Genomic DNA, 20,382 nt, shown 5'->3' with positions numbered 1-20,382 from the left:
TAGCTCAACTAACGTAGAAGAATGAAAATTTTGAGGTGGGAACAATGTAGGGGGAGAGGATACTATAAATCAAATTTCAGCCGCACTTAGTTATTAATTTCTGATTTTCGAGATACTCGCGAAAAACTTTTGCTACCATTAGACTTTAAATTATAAGTTAATAAGTAAATAAAATGATGCAAAGAACTTCAACACGAATCTGCCTGTTCCAATTACTAGATACACTGTATAGAATTCAATGCACTCCTATCAAAACTTTTTTATGCTTGTCTTGGAAATTAAAAGAGAGCGACATCGATGTCAGAGAAAAATGTTGTTCAAAATGTGCATTTTTACAGCATTACCAAATATTTTCTACTTGTCTGGGTTTTGGATACTGTTAATCATATTTAATTTTCATTTATAGAATTATAAACACTGTAATATTTACAAGTCTTGATTGTATTTACTTCATCTACAGCTTATTAATATTCTAATATTATAACTATAATCATAAGTATGAATCATAAGTATGAAAATATCAAATTTATTAGGAAATACTGCAAAAGTACAATTGTTTTTCACATAACATTCAGGTATCCGACAGACAACATATTTAGGCGATTTTATTTAAGTAATCGGTTTTATATAATAGTAACTTAATTATATATGCAGTAATTATTATTTAATATGTAATAATTATATATGTACATAATAATTTGATGCATTATTAAAAGTTATGTATATTGTATTTTCAGGATAAATGTGGAGTGTCTAGAAAACTTTAGGCGGGCGGATATTTATAGCTTAGGACTAATACTTTGGGAAGTTTGTCGAAGATGCATAAGCAATGGTGTTCCACTTGAATACATGGCACCATATTCTGAGTGGCTTCCTAGTAACCAAGAACCTTCCACTGAAGAAATGCGAAAATTAGTGTGCTTGGATCATCGCAGACCACCGCTTCCTAATAGATGGCACTCTGATCCTGTAATTAACATATCTTTTTTAAAAAAATTATTTCGTCAACACGTTCAGTGCCACATGTACCATATATGGTACACGCCAATTTTTGTAAAAAAATATTTTTAAGGGACACATAATCGAGAATAGCGGTATACGTTACAAAGCACCGAAAACATAAAGAAACAATATTAAAATACATAAAAATTAACAAAAACTTGAATATAACTTAATATTTTGTTTAAAAAATCAATCCAGTTCATAAGCAAAACATGACCGAAGTTTCCGTGGCACGGAACGTGTTAATGACTTGAATACTGTAACCAACACTGTTATTAGAGTATATAGTATACTTGGCCAGACTTTATTCCGACAAGAGCCGCAAATCCTAAACTCAGAATTTCGAGAGCCGCAATTAGACAAATGTTTTAATTATATAATATTTAAATTTCACGGTCTTTATTTTCATTTAAAATTTATTCTAAAAAAATACATTTATGTGCATTAAACATACTTAAAAAAAATTTATATTCTTTACTGGTAGATGCAGTTGCTGTATGTGTTTGTATCTTGGCCGCGAATTGTTGAAAATCTAACTCATTAGTGCCGTAAAAGTAAGCTCAGCTAAAAATGTTCATTTGTTAGCTGGGAACGGTGCTACGATTTAATAAATTTCATTGTTGAATATAAAGATTCTCATCATAAAATGCGTAGTATTTTGTTTTCTTCGAATTATATAATATTGTTAACTTTTACTGTTCACATTACAGAATTTGTTTATGTTAATGATATTATTTTGGCCTTGACTAAAGAGAGCCACATTGCAGACGTAGGAGAGCCGCAGTTTGGCCAAATATGGTATATAAAAACAAAACAGACTGTGCATATTACTAAATTCAATCATCATGTTTTTTTTTATTATAACATTACATTATGTACTATAAATTATTTTTTAATGATTCTTTTGAGGAAATATTTTAATTGTTTCGTTATGTGTTACAGACATTGGCCGGGTTGGGAAAATTAATGAAAGAATGTTGGCATGGAAAATCAGCAGCACGTTTACCTGTTCTTCGAGTGAAAAAAACACTTGTTAAATTAGCAGCTAATGATTCTCGTGTCCATTTATCCCTTGATTAAAAATAGGATATATTGGATTATATGTATATCATTTTATGCACATATTTATTAATATGAAGTTGATGAGCACTTTGGTTGGTGTTCAAAATTTCCTTCGTCCTTAGGAAAGTGTAATAAAAATACGTATATTTTTTATTTTATTTTTACTATTTTCTATTTGTATGATTAAAATTTTCAATTTCTCTTGCAATATTTTATCACATACATGTATGATTAACGTAAGACAAAAAGTGCCACTTAGGAAGTAATACATTTAATAATTTATTCAGGACATTAACTTTGAATGTACATAAAAATAATACTTATTTGACATGGCGTATATGCTTAATTTGTTATATCGATAATATGTGTGCAATGAAATTTGTATTTCCGTGTAATGTAAGAAAAGCGATTTATTTAATTTTTTAAATAACAAATCAGGCCTTTACTCTGGTGTTTTGGGAACTATTTTCCATACGACTATATACAAAGAAAAAGTTATGTTTTAACTCTCGGACAGCAGACTGTTACAGCGATCATAGGAACGGTATATATATAATATGTGTATTTTTTTATAGTAACTGAAATATTTGCTTTGTACGCATTTCAGAGCAAATTCGTTTCGGTAAAGGCACTAAATTTTTACCGTGTTTTTGACTTATTAGTACAGATAATTTATCTCGTACCAAACAAGATTCAACTCACAACCGATTGTTGACACTCAACCAGTTACACATTAATTCAAATGCAGTTATGTTAATTGCAGTGCAGCTAAAAAAGTTTTTCACGCATAAAGACTTTAATCCTTTTTTTACTAATACTGTGTAAAAAGTGTTTCAAATATACATTAAAATCTCTTAAGGGGTAGTAGAGAATATCCATATTCATACTGAATATCTCTCTGTTCATCAGTAATAACATCTTAGAATTTTAAAACATTTTAATGTTTTTACACCACATTAATTTTCATATAGTTTTACACTTTTTTAAGTTTATTATTCATATATTGAGTAATAGATAATATGCCCCGAAATAAAATAAAATACTCACGAAATGGCCTGATAAATATGTCTATTAAAAAATTACAAATCAATGTACCATGCATCAATGAAAAGTTGGTCGACTTGCCACAAGTTATCATGTCATAAGGGCAAGGGGAATCATCCACTCACAATGCTTGACTAAGAAGATATAATAACATTGGCATCTTGGTTTTGGTACATTTTTATTATTGGTCAAGTCGTACGACAAAGAACGTACACGAAACAAAAAGACAATAACGTGAAATGTAACGATAGAGAATGAACAGCTTGTAAATCCTTATCTGCGGTTTTCTTATGTTTACGGAAACCTGTGGCCATAGAGGCCCTATTACTTACTATGTATTGCTAATGAAAAGTCTCCCAGGAAGGTACAGTGGTAAGAGGAGTCTTTCACTGTATGATTTGTTTACTTTCATCGTCACGCGATCGGAATAGTATATATGACCGTAGTCGAAAATGTATCTGAAAATGAACAAGCTGCTTCTATTCCGACCAAACAGACCTTCTGTGAAACTTTTTACCAACAACTTAGAATATCATGTGTTGCACGTCTCCTTAAAAGGGATGAGGTAAAGTGAGTGGACGATACCCAATGACTTTGTGCTTTTCCACTCGTTGGTAGTTGGTCAACTTTTCATCGACATACTTTAACTTAAGTTAAGTTTAGTTCCTCACAATTACAAATACATTGTATTTGATAATATTAAATTGTTCCACTGTACACGCACTTATTTGAACAATTTAAATATGTGTGCTAATGACATATTTGAATGTGTTTATTTCGTCGATGTGCACAAACTTCTCTCCGTCCGAAAATTATACTCTAACTTTACGGTGTTATTAGTCTAAAATAAAAGTAAATTAAATGTGATGCCAGTCCAAGATAAATGTATAATAATATAGCGTTGGATGATATTTATAAAGTTTGTTTTGAAAATGCGTTTATTTGTTCAGACTATTTAATTATTAACAATAAACGCTATAGAAAAAGGATTAATGAAACCAGTTTCTGAACAGACAGATCCTGTCATTGCTGACCAAGAGTTAAATAATTTGAACTCTACTACTGGACTGCGGATGTTTTATAAATTTTTAATTTTAAAGACTACTTAGTAAAACTAGAGATTAGATAGAACGAAAATAAAAAGTTTTATTTTACTGAATTTCATTTAGTACTATCTGTTATGAATTTATAAAGATCCACAGTCTACATATTATAGTCGACAGTAAAGATATAATAAGATACTATTGCAATTCAAGCAAAGTTTTAGGTAAACAGACGTTTGCTTGAGTTTAGCGCTTATCAATGTTATTCAAGCACGCACCTTTTAAATTAGTATCTTTTTATGCTAGCCCTTAACATTTTTTAAATAGTTACTATGTAGCCCAATATATTATCATTATTAATTGTACATAGAATTATATACAGAGTGTCTGTATTGTCTGGACACAGTAAATTATCTTATAAGAAACCAAATGTATCAAAACATGTTCTTACAAAAATTTGTTAATATGGAAGAGATTATTTAATATTTTCAGTATGTAAAGTAATGACAATGATTTCAAAGTCAACTTAATTTCTTCAAAAAAGATTTTACATTTTTTTATCCATAATATGATTATCTTTATTAAAACAAATTCAACAAATGATGAACCTGAGTATTTAAAGTAATAATTTTAATAAAATTAAAATTAAACACATAAATGAATTAAAATGCACTGCATTCATTTATAGCTTTTAGAATTTGTTTAACAGTTGAATAATCTGGTTTCTATTAGCAATAAATAAAGTCAAGTAAGGTTTAATTGACTTAAAACATGTAACAGATGTTAACTATACTCGGATTCTTCAAAATTTTAAGCTTGACATAGAATAATATAAATGTGTAATAAAGTATTAAATTTTTCTCAAGCGGTAGTATCATATCATAGATAAAAAATATGAAGTTCTATTTTTAAAAAATGTACATAACTTTGATATTTCTTTACTACTTCAACTGTGCAAAAATTATTTACAGCGCGTAATGTTCTCTTCCATATTAAACTGCTTTTATAAGAACATACGGATAAAACAGGCACTATGTAGAATGAAGATTTTAATTCAATTCTATTTCAATTTGTTATTGTTTCATACTTTTTATAAAAGTATTTTATGAAATGTTTATACTTCCGTTAGCACGTTGACTGTCGTTTGTAATTTGTTAATTTTTCCACTACACCACCAGCCGTCTATAACAATCATTTGCACAAAAATCATATACCGATTACTGTTGATCGATCATCATCATGCAAAAACTATACATGGGTCGCTATTGACTAATGTTACAGACAACGTGTTAATGAAGTCTTATTCATACAAGCTAACACATTGGAGACCGGCAACATACTTCGATATCATTTAAAATTTTTTAGCTGAATACGTAGTCCTACCATTTTTAATTTTTTTAGAAAAATGTTGGTAAAGTAATTTTACATCATTTCAAAATCTGTAGTTAAGTATCAGATACTTGTTATTTCATTGCAGTATTCAGCTATAACTTTTGGAAGTTATGTACGGTCGCGAATATGTTAATATTTTTAATTTATCTGTAACAACGAAATTCAATATTGACAATATGTATTATATTTGAGATTAATTCTTGACAGGTCATTGAACCGTGTCCCCGTAGTAGAACTATTAGTTTCCAATATACTCATTACTTAATGTAAATAGGAACAGTGTACATTTGCTAGTAAAAATATCATTTATTTATCATTAACTAATATGTGCTCACTTTCATTGGTGATATCATAAGTTGTATACTTTTTAAGACGAACATGGCATTAAGGAATAAATTAATGATGATTTTCAAATATTCAAATATAATTACTTATAAACACTTCAATTTTATAAATGTCCTCAATATTAATTTGTTAATATTCAGCGAGTTAAATAAACATTGCCGTGTCCTATTCTTTGCTATATCTTTTTACATTGAACTGATGTGTGAATAGCAAGAATATTCTGGAGTCTTTCATCATACACAAATAATATATTCTTTAACAATAATCAACCCTTATCGGACATATGCCATTCCCCCGTGTGGAATTACACTATGTACCGTAGCGAATGTTTGTCACTTGTGTGACATAACAAACCATTCCTCCACATTCGACAATCTAACAGCAACTCGGGTCTGAGAATCTGACAACCGATAAGAGTTAATCGTGCAGATCAATGGGGTATTTGTTTATATACAAGGAGAACCGTTTAAATGTATGCGGTGGAATATCTTGTAAAGTATTGAAGTTACAAAAAAAAAATGTTTTGACAAAAATTATTTTTTTTTATAAAGAGACATTTGGTATAAATTATTTGGTATAAACATTATGTGTCATTAACACTAAAACTACCAAGCAGTTAGAATAACATACCACCAATTTTTTATAGAAATTAGAACAACACGTTTCTTTAGATTCAAAGTTTCCTAGTCTCGTATCTCTATAAATACACAAATTTAATTAAAAATCTTTCGCAAAAACGCCATCGTAATTGAAATACTTATAAAATAAATATTCTGATGCAGGTCAATTTAACCCATCCAGTAGTTTTAGTGGTAATGTTATTTCCATAGTTAGATCAGTGGGGAACATATCAATGTCAAGTTAATTTTTCAAAATGGAATCATATATTTTTTTCTATAATGTAATAGCGGGTTTTGAGACGAATTGAACGATATGCGACACATTATTCCGTCTACTAAATCAATGAGTGCGTCCAATACCCTTGGTTTTGAATAGTCAATTTTCAGCATTATCTTTTCCGTACGAGGACATTCAAAGTCAAAGATATTAGTGAAAAGGTATAAAGGAAAATGTGCAATGCGTCATTCACGTGAGCCGAGTCGACCTATGGCTTAAAAGTGAAGAGGGGCAAGGGGAGACGTCCACCCGCAGCGCTCGGCCTGATAGTAATGTCGAAATTAGTTTCGGCGCGACTTTTTTTATTGGCCGAGCCGCGAGCCGAGTCCCGTTGCCCCTTTTTATTTTTGAACCAAAGGCCAGCTTAGCTCGCGTGAGTAACGCAGTGTAGATCGATGTGCTCGCGCACGGTACGCGGTGACGTCTCCGATGGCTCTAATTTATGATTTAGCACATGGAATAATATCATGTTTCACATCGTTGAATTCGTCCCAAAACCCACTATTATATTATAAAAAAAATATATAATTCCATTTAATACGTTGAATGCCGTACGATTTTATAGTACAAAATACTTGAAATAGAAAAAATACAATACTGAATCATTTGACTGAATTGCATTGTTATTATTACAGGTTCTAACAATAATACTAGCTGAATGTCAGCACATTAGCTAGCATTATTTATAATATAGAAATGTTTTCAAATAATCATGGTTTAACTGTGTGAACTATAGTAATTCGATTTTGTTAGGGGTCACCGGTGACCCCCATGGCATTCAACGCGTTAAAAAACTAACTTGACATTGATATCTTACTCATCTATCTAGCTATGAAAATAACATTAATACCACATAATGTTTGCCCTCATACCAAATAACTTTTGTAAAAACATTTTTTTTCTAATTTCAATACTTTACGAGATATTCCACCGTACACACTTAAACGGCTCACCTCGTTGCAAATAATTGCGGACAATTAACCCTTTGCACTCGAGAGGTGACTCTCAGTCATCACTTGATTTGATGAAGTAAAATTATAAAATTTGATACTTAATATTCAACCGTGCATAATGCATATTGGGATAAAAAAGCTTTGTTTCTCAATTTACTTGTGATTTCTCTTTGAGTTAATTTAAAAAAATATCATCTTCGTCTAGTTAAAAAATGTTAAGTATTTCTAATGACATACTTCCGAGTGCAAAGGGTTAAAACAGTAGATGACTCCTAAAAAATGATAGCTTCATGATTTCATCGTTACCTTGATTCGTCACTATGCTCAGCGTATGACACTGTAAGCAGTGTAGCGTCATTGCAAGAAAATGGCAAACATTACAACTTTTATTCAGGCAATAAAGAAATGCCCTTATCTATACAAGAACATTAGTTCAGAATATGCCAAAAAAGGCACAATCGAAAATGTTTATAGTGAGCCAGCGAATAAAAAAAATTAAGGAGTTCTCTCAGTATGACAAACCAAGAAAGATTTAATCTGCGAATTTTTTTTAAACACAAAAGATATCAATTCTAAAATTTATATCTTGAATGATGCATGTTTGGAGAACATTGTCAATCTTTTTAAGTAAATATATTGTTTGTATTTCAGGTTACGATGCAATAATCAAATCATCTAAAAAAATAAAACAGCTTTGACCATTCTTAAAACTCGTATTTATGTCAAGATATTTTTCGTCTAGACTGAAAGAGGTCAGTCTGAAATTTTAAGATGTTTTTTTCATACTTATAGAGTTTTCATACTTCTATAAACGATAAACTATAGAATAATAATAAAGATTTTATATTTCGACTTTAAATCATAAAAAATAAAATATTTTTTTTAAATAACTAGCGAAATAATCATTTTTCCGCCATATTACCCTAATGTTTTTTTTTTAACACAAAATAAAGAGAGAATTCGACTCATGCGAAAAGATAGGTTCCACCATATGCAGGATTTTCTACCATTTGTTTTTGTTTCGCTACATTTTTGCGTACCTTCAACCAGGAAATAATATGGCTTGTTGTAACTGCGTCAATCATCTTGTATATTGAACGATAACTCCAATTACTAAAATTGTGTGAAGGATTAACCATGCAAGTATAAATTTGCAAAGATTCGTTTAAAAAATGACAAAATTATATACATGTCCCAAAACTACATTTCTGTAGTATTAAGTTCCATAAATATTATTTCTATCGCTTCAAACATACGTGCTGTTTTCATTTGTCACAATCAAGTCATACTAAACACCCCATATTTAATATATACAAAGACAAAACTTTTGCAACTTATTATGTAAACTAAGGTTGTTGATTCTTTGAACGCAGTTTCCGCTTTCTTGTCATTCTGCGATCGAGAGAAAAAAGCAACAAATGTTGTAGAAGTTATGTTCAAGGTTGCCCAATTTAGAAATATGAACATTCAAAATTTTTATATAAGTTTTGCCTTTGTAAAATATTGTACCCATAGTAAAAATGAAGTATATAATATACTTTATTCTTACTAACAAGTTTAAATTCATAAATTATCGATAAGGTTGAACACGACACCGAAATGATATGACGTCAGGCGGGAGGATTCGTGTAAATAGTCCAATCTAAGAGACAATTGTTCACGGACAGTTTACAAGCAATGGAGAACAAAAGAGAAGTCATGAAACTGTGTATAAACAAATTTTTAGCGCATATGCTATTTATTGCCATTTCAATGAAAAATAGAATACGGATTAAAAATTTGTTCGCGAACTGTTTTAAGACTAATGTTCTGTCTCCCGCTGTTTGCAGTCATCTGTTATAGAGGTGGTAAATCGGTGCTCGCAGGCACTCTAGTGATACTCTCCTTACGGAGTTACTCCATATCTACTTTTACCTATTTGTATCGTTTGTAACACTACCGAGTTACTAGCGTGAAGGAAATAAGTTAGACATCTCTGATCTACAAACAATTGTCTCCTAGTCTGATTTAGGCATAAGATTATGCTCGTAAATATATTTTATAATGATTTTCTAATTTTTTAATTAATCGTCCCTTTTGTTTCGATTACCAACCCAAATAAATCATAAATAATTATAAGAAAATAATTATATGTTTGATTTCATGATTTAATTTATATTTTCACGTTGTATAATATTTAACTTTAATGTATAATATTGTTATTTTTATATATACATATATATACCTAGAGATTATGTAAACATAATTATGCGTTATCGAGATAGATTATTTAAACGTAAACTAAATAAACTACTAAATTCCTTTGTTCTTAGATAACTCAGTCAACTTTTTAATTCTCAACTTGTTAGTTTCTATACATATCACGTGCAATGTCAAAAATAGCTATTGTATAGCTGCTAGTGTACAATTTGTAAATTATTTTAAACTATATAATCACATAAGCAAATGCAATACTGTCTTTACATCAGGACAATTTCTGACAATTTTTGTCAACTGCAAATCTAATAATCGCCTTAAATAAAACTGTTATGATCGTTAAGATAGAAACCTGTTATAGGTAATCAGATGGTGGTGTTAATTCAATGGCTGTGTCAAGAAAATGTGACTTTTCACTCACTAGATGTCTCAAACATGAGATGTACTTAAATATATTAAACTAAAAACTACAGCAGTATGACAATATTTATATTTAATTACAATGTTCAATACCTGATTACATCTAAAAGTTACTATATTTTAAAGTCACTATATTATCACTACACGTAACAGTTTGGAATCTGTATAGAACGAAAATATTTGGTAAATGTTTCTTAATTATAGAAGACAGAAGAGAACTAAAAAATTAGAAAAAAAAGATAACTTTAGTGAATCGAAATTTGTGTATCATACGTGCAATGTAATTAATTTATGTATTAAAAATGAATTATTAATTTATGTATACTTTTTTTTCAATTTGTATTTACCTAATTTTTTATAACGTACCTGATTCATTCTAGACATTAACATGTACATAAGAGGTAAACAAAATATAAGCAAATATGTTCTCAAGAACGTTGGAAAATGAAATGCAATATTCCAATTATTAGGCAACGAATAAGTAAACTTCTCCGTTTCCTCAAAGTATGGAATATTTCTTAATATTATAATTCCTTCGCAAAGGAATCCTAATGGATATAAAGGCATCCATATAGTATATCTTAACCATGTTAGAAATGGAATTTCAGTTTTAAGCAATTGTGTTATGTAATAAGGATATCTAACTATTTCTACTATACTCCAAGTAAGAAATAAATAAAAAACAACAGGTTTTGTTTGCATACGTGGTTCAGCTTCAATCATAGCAAATAAAACAAATGCTCTACCTCCTATTTGTACAAATGATACTAATGTACTACTTTTAGTATAACCAAATAAGGAATGCATAACTTCTAAAAATTGTAAAAGTTGTATAAACTTCATTGGGTTTCCAACAGCCACATATGTTTCTTTCATTGAAGCTAAAAAAGAAGTATATTGTATTATATCATTCTAATCGTTATTAAAGTTGATGCATTAAATTATTTAAATGTTTACTAACCTGGCCCATCTCGTGAATACATTATTGCCATTATAGTAAGGATATAAATAAAGCCAACAAACTGACAAAGATTATAAATAATTAAGTACACCTTCTTAGAATCCTCTATAGAATAAATAAAACCAAATTAAAATCATTAATAGATTCTAATGTAAATAAATTTACATTGGGTAAGCAGCATAATGTGATCAATTATATTCATTTTCTTGTTAATAAATTGTTTACAATTCAAATAAGATATATTCTTTAATTAATAACTAGTGGTCTACAAAATTTAACTTCTTTTTTGTTTCAAAAAGTTTAATAGATGACCTTAATAGAATTTCTTATACCGAATTCAAGTATGCAACCCGTTTTTCTTCATTCAGCTGCAGCGTTTTTTTTTTGCAAAAGAATACATAAATAATAAAGGAATGTGAATATGTAGGTAAAATAAATATCTAACTAAAGCAAGCTAACACATTTACATGGCCAAACTAACTAGCTGCAGCTACATAGCATTAAAAAGAGGCAGTCGTTGGCATTTGAATCACTGCCGGTACCTCAAGTTTCACGCAACTATTTTCAATTCTCAATTGAAAATGAAATGTGTCTCGGAACTTTTTTCAATAGATTCCGCAAGCTACATATCTGCTCCATCGCGTGCTAGGATTACATTTTGTCCTAGACGCTTAGTTTTTGAAATAATTAATTTTGAGAACATTGTTTACTACGTTCACATTGACATATACCACTGGTGATGCATAGCTAATGTAAAACATCATATGTCGAAAAAACATCGGCGTGAACATAGTAAACACGTTTAAATTTTTATAATGTTATTAACATTTACATCAATGTGTTCTAGGAAGTCCATAGAATAAGTTGTACAAGAGAAGTTTGAAAAATTTTCGTAATTAAGACCCAGAGGAATACCCCAAACTAAATAATTACCATATTTTTAATTTAGGTTGATAAACTTTACTTCAATATTTCCTAGTTAATCCGTTAGCTAAGAAAGTCAAGACATCTCGTTTCCATAACATCATAAATACAATATTACGGACAAGATATCTCACATCATACTTTTCGTTATGCGATATTATCGAGAAATCACTATGTACTGATTGTGTGTTGCAATATGATTATTTATAGAGAAATTAGTATGTATTGATTATGTATTGCAATATGATTATGTACTGCACCGTGCTTTGAAACGTTTCATACGAAATAAAAATAAGAAAATTCATTTGCTGTGAATATAGAGCATTTTTATTTATAGTCTTTAAGAACCTTTTATCGACGACAAAATATTTTATATATCGATTATTTAGTCCATATTTTTAAACTGCATAATTAGAATTACGACACGAGAAATCTCGTCTAAAACATCGTATTTACGACTCGTATAAGCGAGATATCCCGTCCATAGTATTGTATCTACGATATTATGGTAAATATCGAGATATTTCGTTGTCCGTAGTGATGGGATCAATTAACAAAAAGAAAATATAAGGTTGTCCATAATAACTTTGAAAATAATTTTGGAAACTTATTGGAAAAACATGTAACAGATCTAAAACCATTACCTTAAAGACCCTTTGAAACTATATTCCTTATAATAAAAAAATGTATTATAATCTTATCAACATTGAAAGTAATAAAGCTGATCACATTATACAATTTACCCTCTATTATAAGAAATAATATACCTTTCCTATAACCAAATTCTTCTTTATAAAGTTTGTCATACATGCCGGGATAATCATTGCAGATATCCAATTTTTTATCCTCACTTTCTTCTAAATCTTCACTTGTCCACTTATCGAAGTCAATTTTTAACCAAGCTGGCTTTTGTGGTTGACTGGTTAGTCTAGGCCACCAACCAAGAGATTTTTTCTTTAATACAAAATTTACTTCACGATCTATTACTTTGTAATTACTCTCCTGAAATATTAAAAGTATTATTCATTAATTGAATAATACATAATTGAGAAGTCTTTAATGTATATACTTTTATCATTAAAAACATATGATTAGAAATTTAAAAGTGTTGTTAAAGAAAAATTAGAAAATAATTATTTTACAGATGTATGTGATTTATTTATATATTTGAAATATGATGTTGTGGATAATAAGAAAAAAGGGTTCACAACTTTAAGGATAGACAGTATTTGTCAAATAGAAGGAGGGAAGTTTGAATAAACACTCATTGAAAAAATAGTATTTTCAAAGTTATACACAATTTTTAGATTTAGTCACAACAGGTGACTTACTTGCATGCTGCACAAAAAGTTTCATATTTCCACAAACAATTAATACCTTTATACTAAAGAACTGAATACTCTTCCAAAAATGTTTTGCTGTATTTTGAAAGGAATTCCATGCTTTCTCATATATTACATTTACATTTCCAATTGTTAAAGAATATACTATGCTCTTAGTAAATACTCACAAAAAAGACCAAGGATTTTCAACCAGTTGATTAAGAACCCAATGACACTAATCTTCTTTATAGAATTCCTTTTTCATTAAATGTACTATTTTGATATGTATTCGTAACAATATATGCATAACATGAGAAAAGGATATGTAATCTCTTGTTTACTGTTATGTAAGAGCATTAGATGTGGTACTTTCTTCAACCGTAATAAAAAGTTGTTTATAACTTAGAAAACATTTAATTTTGAACTTATGTTTATTGCAATTTCTTTCCTCTCTTTGTTGAATACATCTACTTTTTGAGTTCTAAATTCCCATTTTTTATCATCCTGCATACTTTTATGAAATTTAACAATATAATATCTATATGCTTAGTAGAGGATTTACAATATAATTACACAAAATGTAAAAATATAGATATTATTTTTTGCAATATATAAAAATTATGAAAACTTATAAAAAAATATATAAAAATTAATTTTTCTTTTTAAAATATTTATTTAAAAATTTTATTTTATAATAATAGTTTATTTATCTTATAATTTTAAAACATTTGAAATTAAACTCTTAGTAAGAAATTGTTTATCTTCAAGGTTTATCATTTTCATACATACTTTACTAAAATTATTTCTAATAAAATATAATTTCAAAGAATTATGTGTATGATCTAATATAATAAAATATAGTCATATAAGAAATAAAAAGAATTCAAATAATTAAGAGATATTTAAGACAATCAATTTTAATCTTTCTATTGCAATAGATGTATTCCTACTTTTATTAAAATTTAATTAAATACCAATGATACTATATATACAGATAAGACATTATACAAATATTACCTCAGTGTTGATGAATGAATTTAAATCAAGGCTGAATCCATAATTATTAAAACCTTTGGCACCTTGTCCATAAGCATTAACACTCAATCTCTTCTCATCTATGTCAAAATTTAAATCCTATAACACATATTTAACATGTATAAAAATTTATAAAAGATAACATATACATATCACTTAAGTTACATACCTTAACATTAGTCAAATCTACCTTTAATGTAATTTGACTTTCTGTTTGTGCCCAGTATACAAATGGAATTAATCTATTAGCCATATTTTCATTTTATATTTACTCGAATTGTACGTCACACCACTCTTTCTATATTCAAACTATAAAACCTTTCCTTCTGTCATTCAGTTGAAGTCAATGTAAAATGAGTAAATTTTCACAAATACACGAAGTATTTATTTGTGCAGAACATTACGTCATGTTTTACGTACAAATTATAATCACGAACAAAAACTTCGTTTAGAATTCATGTTAACGGTATTTGCTTCAATGACAATTATCTTTTTACCTTACAAAATCACATCTAATACAAGAACTTAAATAGCTATCATCATACAATACACAGATACGCTCACCACCTGAGAATCCTTAACAAAATTTGAAGTTACTACAGAGTACCTTAGTGCTCCACGGGCACTTTATCCACGCTAAATTTTCCCTATAACGCCCTAACCGCGATAGTATACGCAACACTGTGTATATGAGCAGTTCTATGGCTGTTAATCCAAGTAAAAGTAAGTATGGAGAGAGTAACTTTTTGTAAGGGGAATGTTACTAGAGTGCCGCGGCATTGATTTAGACACCTTTGACATAAGTTATAAATTACATTTTAAAAAATGTTGGTTTCTGTAATAATATAAGCCAGGAAAATGACATATATTTCCAAAAGGAAACGAAACAAGATAAACAATTTTTCTTTTTCAAGTAAAAATATTATAAAACAGAAATACAAATTTTATACAAAATCTACCTGAAAAATAAACATGTCAAAATTTTAGTTTGAATGATTTATTATACGAAAACCAAACACATTAGAGTACATATATATTCGTGAGAATGTGTTTATATGTACATATAACATAATATATTTGAGACAAATATATACTATTCGCCTCTCATGTTATTATCGTCGGCCTGTGGTTTAAAAGTGCACAGGAGTAAAGGAAGAGGTCCACTTACGGTACTCGGTCCGGTAGTATGGTGTCTCAGTTTTGGATATATTTTGTTATTGGCCGTCTGATTTCTTCGTCCTGCGGCTCAGTCACTAACAAAGATAGGCCGAGCGCCGCGAGTGGACGCACATTGCGGCCGCCTATTGACAGAGTTTCTCTATTTATATAACGTTGGAATCTGTAAGATTTTTTCAGAAAAAATATTAGTAGCATATGTTTAACTCTATACCTTACAACTTTTGCCTGAAAAATTTTTTTTGTATCACTCATACTTTTTAAATTATTAAGTTTCATCCAGAAAACGGGCGTTTGGTCGCACTGTGGGACGTCTCCCCTTGCCCTTATGCGCTTTTAACCCTTTCGATAGTCACCCGTCACAAAACCATACCTACATACGACGGGTGACTATAGTTGCCGGCCACAAGATGTCACCTATACACGACTGGTAACTACAGTCACCGACCACAAAAATGAAGCCAAAAGTTAAGATAAATTAAATAATAAAAAAAATACGTTCATGGAAAAATGATAGACACATTGTTATGAATACAAATCATTTTACTTCTAAAAACAGTGTCACAACCGCGTTTTTGAGACAAAATGGCCCCAAATGCTGAGGACTGGGCGCGCATAATGTTCCCATTTTAGAGGCGAATATGTAGTATTATATGCTTTCTTTGTCAAGCCTCCTTTTTCTCTGTCGACACACAATTGACTGATAAACATAACTGAATGTCAACAAAAAATTGAATACTTAATAAAACCTTTTTTTCCTGAAATACAACCATACCTTCATTCACACGGTACTTTTTTTACGCAAATCTCTTTTTTACGCAGTAAATTATATTTACTATTACGTACTGTTTACGCTATATTGACACCGAATATTTACTTTCGTTTTCCAAAATGTCAATAGCATTATTTTTAGGTTCAGCTATGTGAAATAAATATGTGTTTTTGAAATTTATACCAGCTTTTCTTTCCTATACTTTGTTTTCTTTTGTACTGACAGCTTCTATTTATGCGATTTTCATTCGCATAAAATGAATCCATGGAACGGATACTCCGCGTAAATGAAGGCACGAATGTATACAGTGCATTACCGACATGATCCCAGCCGGTCGACGGCCTAAAAGTGCAGAGGGGCAAGGGGAGACGTGCACTCGCTGCGCTCGGCCTGATAGTAATGGCGGAATTAGTTTCAGCACGACTTTGTTACTGGCCGAGCCGCGAGCTGAGGTGTAGCGTAAGCCGAATCCACAATAATAATAATGATACATAATCTGTAGTATAATTTTTAACACGTTGCGCAAATTGTTAAAAACCTTTATGAAATGTACATTTGTATATAAACCTGCGTACACAAAAAGGTAGAATATAAAGTGTATCGTCTATAGGTAGAAATAAAAATTCTTTTTCTTTACACAATCCTTTGAGACCCCACTTTTGTCTACGAATAATGTCAATCATTCTCCTCCCTTTGTATCTCATTTGATAATGTAAAATCAAAGAATAATTTCATTTGTTACCATTAATAATGCACAACACATTATGCGGTATACCATGTTGCACGATATCATATATCGGAAAATAAAAATGGATCTACGGTAATATACATATTAATTTTCACAAAATACTGTTTTCGGGGATGCTGAACTCTTACACCAATTGAGGCAATAGCATTGTAATTACAAAGGAACTGTATTTTCCCTTAACGCACTGTACAGAGAAAAATCTTTGATGAAGCAACTTTATTTGCTTATCGAGATTTCCATTTAAATTCCTTTTTATATTCAAATCAATTTTAAAACAATATTTATTTTTTCATAAACATTTTTTATAAACAATAATACCATATTCACGTAACACTTGGTTTTCTGAAAAATTCGACCGTTTTTACAAAAACCCAGTTTTTTCGAAAAGTGGACGTGACCCAGCAATTTGATTTTCGGATTCGTATTTAGGGTAAGGAACTCTATAAGAATCACATAGTGGTTATTGTAAAAAGCAAAATACGTTAAAGTTTGTTCCACAGTGTTATTTTTCGATTTTGAAGCATTTTTGGTTTACCTCTGCGCAGAAAAAGATGACACATTTATTTGTGATTGTTGTTGATAAAATCATATATATTTATAGTTGATTTATATTAGCTAACAATTCAATGTATTCAAGTAACAATTTTGATTTAGTCAAAATTTTATATTTTTCTATGATTTGACACGAGTGTTCCGTTTTACCCTACCATTTTTGCGAAACGGATATTTCAATACCTTGAGATAATCGTATTTACCCTCGTAACTAAATATTTTTATTAAAAAAGTCTTTTATTTTCTTATAGCCAAAGGTCTACTTACGACTTCGAAAAAAGATTTCATGCGTCAAGAATTTCAATTTCGTAAAGAAGAAGCTGTCCATCTTACTCTACTTTCCTCTACTTACTATATGTGCTCATACATACTGACGATATTTATAATTACTTTTCTATTTTTAAAAAATATATTTCGTCAATTTCAAAAGCTACCTTACGGTAATTTTTCAGGGACGAAAATTTCACTATATTCCATATTCTGCATTCTGTATTCCATAATTCGTACTCTGTACTCCATACTCTGCACTTCATACTCTACATATATTTTATAAACTATAGTCCAAATATAGTTGCAGAACTTCGTAACATAAAGCAGGAAGATAGTGAAGATAAGTATAATGAACAATGACATACCATTAATTGTTATATGTTACGAAAGTATAGGAAACATAATCTATGAAGTAAAAATTGCACAAGGATGGTATACTGTTTTCAATAAGTAATTATAGTTTTAAATTATATACTTTAGATCCTTTTTTGTTTTCTATAGCTGTTATTTACAGTTAAAAACTACTACTACCATTTTCTTCTTTTGTTGCTACTCTAGCCACTTAGATATGTAATAGTAAGATATAAATAAACAAAATGATATGAGTAGTTTCTTTTAGGAAATCCTGAAATCAAAATCACAAATGTCCGCTTCTATTATGAATGTTTTTGACATTCCAAGCAGTAGCATAATTCTGTTTTACTTTAATTTTTTCATCAATTTTAATCGCTAGTATAATAATTATTTATAAAAGAAATTAGGAATATGTTATCGGGGTCGTAATTGTGAATAACTTTTTCCTGTACATGTTACCGCCAATCGGCCTTAGTTTTCGACATATACACGAAAACATGTTCGGGAAAAAGCAGTTACCATAATTATTCAGAAAAAGGCAATTTCTCATTAATATGTATTGTTAATATCATTGTTCTGTGTGTCTAGCATTTTACATTTTTTGACAATAACTATTGCTTCGAAAGTTATGATGCATTAAAATTTCACATCATGCTCCAATTGTTCACTTTCGCATTTGTTTATTGATGTTGTTTCTTACTATATGTACACACAAGTTTCATTTAAATACTAGAAATAGATGTTAGTGTGCCTCCGACCGCATTATTGCTTCATAATTGGAAAAATCATTCGATTCTAATAACATTATTAATAATTATAAAGTGATAATGTAGGTTGCAGCTCCATATCGAAAAAATTAGCCCAATTGATACCAATCTATATTTTCTAAGCAACATTCATTTCTACATATTATATGAAACAATTCCTGTAAATAAAGTTAAGTCAACCAGCTGCAATTTAACTCGAATGCGACGTACCAAATACAGTATGTCGAATATATTTTTATGCAAATCTTTAAAACTAAGGTCGAGCGGCTCTAACATGTATTGATAGCAGCCGTTCAGAATTAAGCTCCCATTAAACAATATACTTCAAGGTTGTCTAAGTCAGTGACGAATCGCTAATGGCGATTGAAATCAATGAAGTTTAGTTTACTCTTTAAGAAATGTGAAATATATTTTTATAAATATCTCGGAAACTAAGGTTGAGCGGCAGTTACATTTATAGGGAAAAGTTGTTCAGTATGACGTTTCTGACAACACACTTCACGGTCATTGAAATTCATAAGGAGGCCCTTTTTCGAAATAATTACCAATAATTATTTGTATCCAAATTTTACAAATTCGTATAATCTTTTTAAATATAGTTTCTAATGTTATTACATTTAAAGTATTGTTGCGCTTTAAATTATTTAATTTAAAACTTTTTAATTGCGTTTTCAATTCTTTCTACACGAAATATTCCTCTTCTTTTATTTAGTACAATAGTTTGCAAAAAATGATGGAAATACCTGTATTATAGGTCTTATAAGAAGACAACATCGATCTGTAGTTGTCCTTCAAGGTTATTCTATTTAAAGATCTAAATATTAAAAATGTTGACAAAAGTTTCAGCTTTTTAAGACTAATAATAAATACTAACGATAAGCATATAACTCGAACATCAAAATGTTTAACTTGTGTGATGAAAACGCAGGAAATTTAACACGTTTTTGCCGGCGCTTTTTCTATATATGGTGTTTCATATTAGCTGTGAAACACTGGTGGTACATCCCGTCGTAAACACGTTGCAAGTCGACAAATTGTATCGTAGAAATGAAAGCAATGGATGTTTAATTTAAATTCCGCTCCTATTTCTACTGGTAACACTGGAAAAGATTGCAGCGCCATATATCCAAGGTGCATAGCGGCTACA

The 20,382-nt window shown here is 29.6% G+C and overlaps 2 protein-coding genes across 3 annotated transcripts in view; one reads left to right on the top strand and one right to left on the bottom strand.

The window, feature by feature from the left end:
- Positions 1-10,036, top strand: part of sax (type I BMP receptor saxophone) — a 33,287-nt gene extending 23,251 nt beyond the window's left edge. For both annotated transcript variants that reach the window (XM_031986312.2, XM_031986311.2), the window contains exons 6-7: positions 738-969; positions 1,945-10,036. In XM_031986312.2, coding sequence (XP_031842172.1) covers positions 738-969; positions 1,945-2,082 — 370 coding nt within the window. In that variant the 3' untranslated portion in view covers positions 2,083-10,036. The remainder of the gene's footprint in view (positions 1-737; positions 970-1,944) is intronic.
- A 3-nt stretch (positions 10,037-10,039) lies between these two features.
- Positions 10,040-15,270, bottom strand: Hacd2 (3-hydroxyacyl-CoA dehydratase 2). Its single transcript, XM_031986313.2, has 5 exons — positions 14,766-15,270; positions 14,579-14,695; positions 13,007-13,241; positions 11,316-11,420; positions 10,040-11,235 (listed from the first exon to the last, which is right to left on the bottom strand). The coding sequence occupies exons 1-5, from the start codon at positions 14,847-14,849 to the stop codon at positions 10,670-10,672; spliced, it is 1,107 nt and encodes a 368-aa protein (XP_031842173.1). The 5' UTR covers positions 14,850-15,270; the 3' UTR covers positions 10,040-10,669.
- Between the last annotated feature and the right edge of the window lie 5,112 nt (positions 15,271-20,382).

The sequence above is a fragment of the Nomia melanderi genome, chromosome 9 (genome assembly GCF_051020985.1).
Source record: "Nomia melanderi isolate GNS246 chromosome 9, iyNomMela1, whole genome shotgun sequence".
In the NCBI taxonomy this organism is placed as follows: Eukaryota; Metazoa; Arthropoda; class Insecta; order Hymenoptera; family Halictidae; genus Nomia; species Nomia melanderi.
Note: the sequence above shows the minus strand (reverse complement) of the source record. Positions and strands in the feature narration are given on the sequence as shown.

What these genes read in the sequence shown, in the direction of transcription:
- Hacd2 (XM_031986313.2), bottom strand. Translation starts at nt 14,849, where the DNA reads ATGGCTAATAGATTAATTCCATTTGTATACTGGGCACAAACAGAAAGT. An exon ending in ATTCATTCATCAACACTGAG is followed by an intron (nt 13,242 to 14,578) that starts GTAATATTTGTA and finishes TTAATATTTCAG; the next exon opens with GAGAGTAATTACAAAGTAAT. An exon ending in GTATTCACGAGATGGGCCAG is followed by an intron (nt 11,236 to 11,315) that starts GTTAGTAAACAT and finishes CTTCTTTTTTAG; the next exon opens with CTTCAATGAAAGAAACATAT.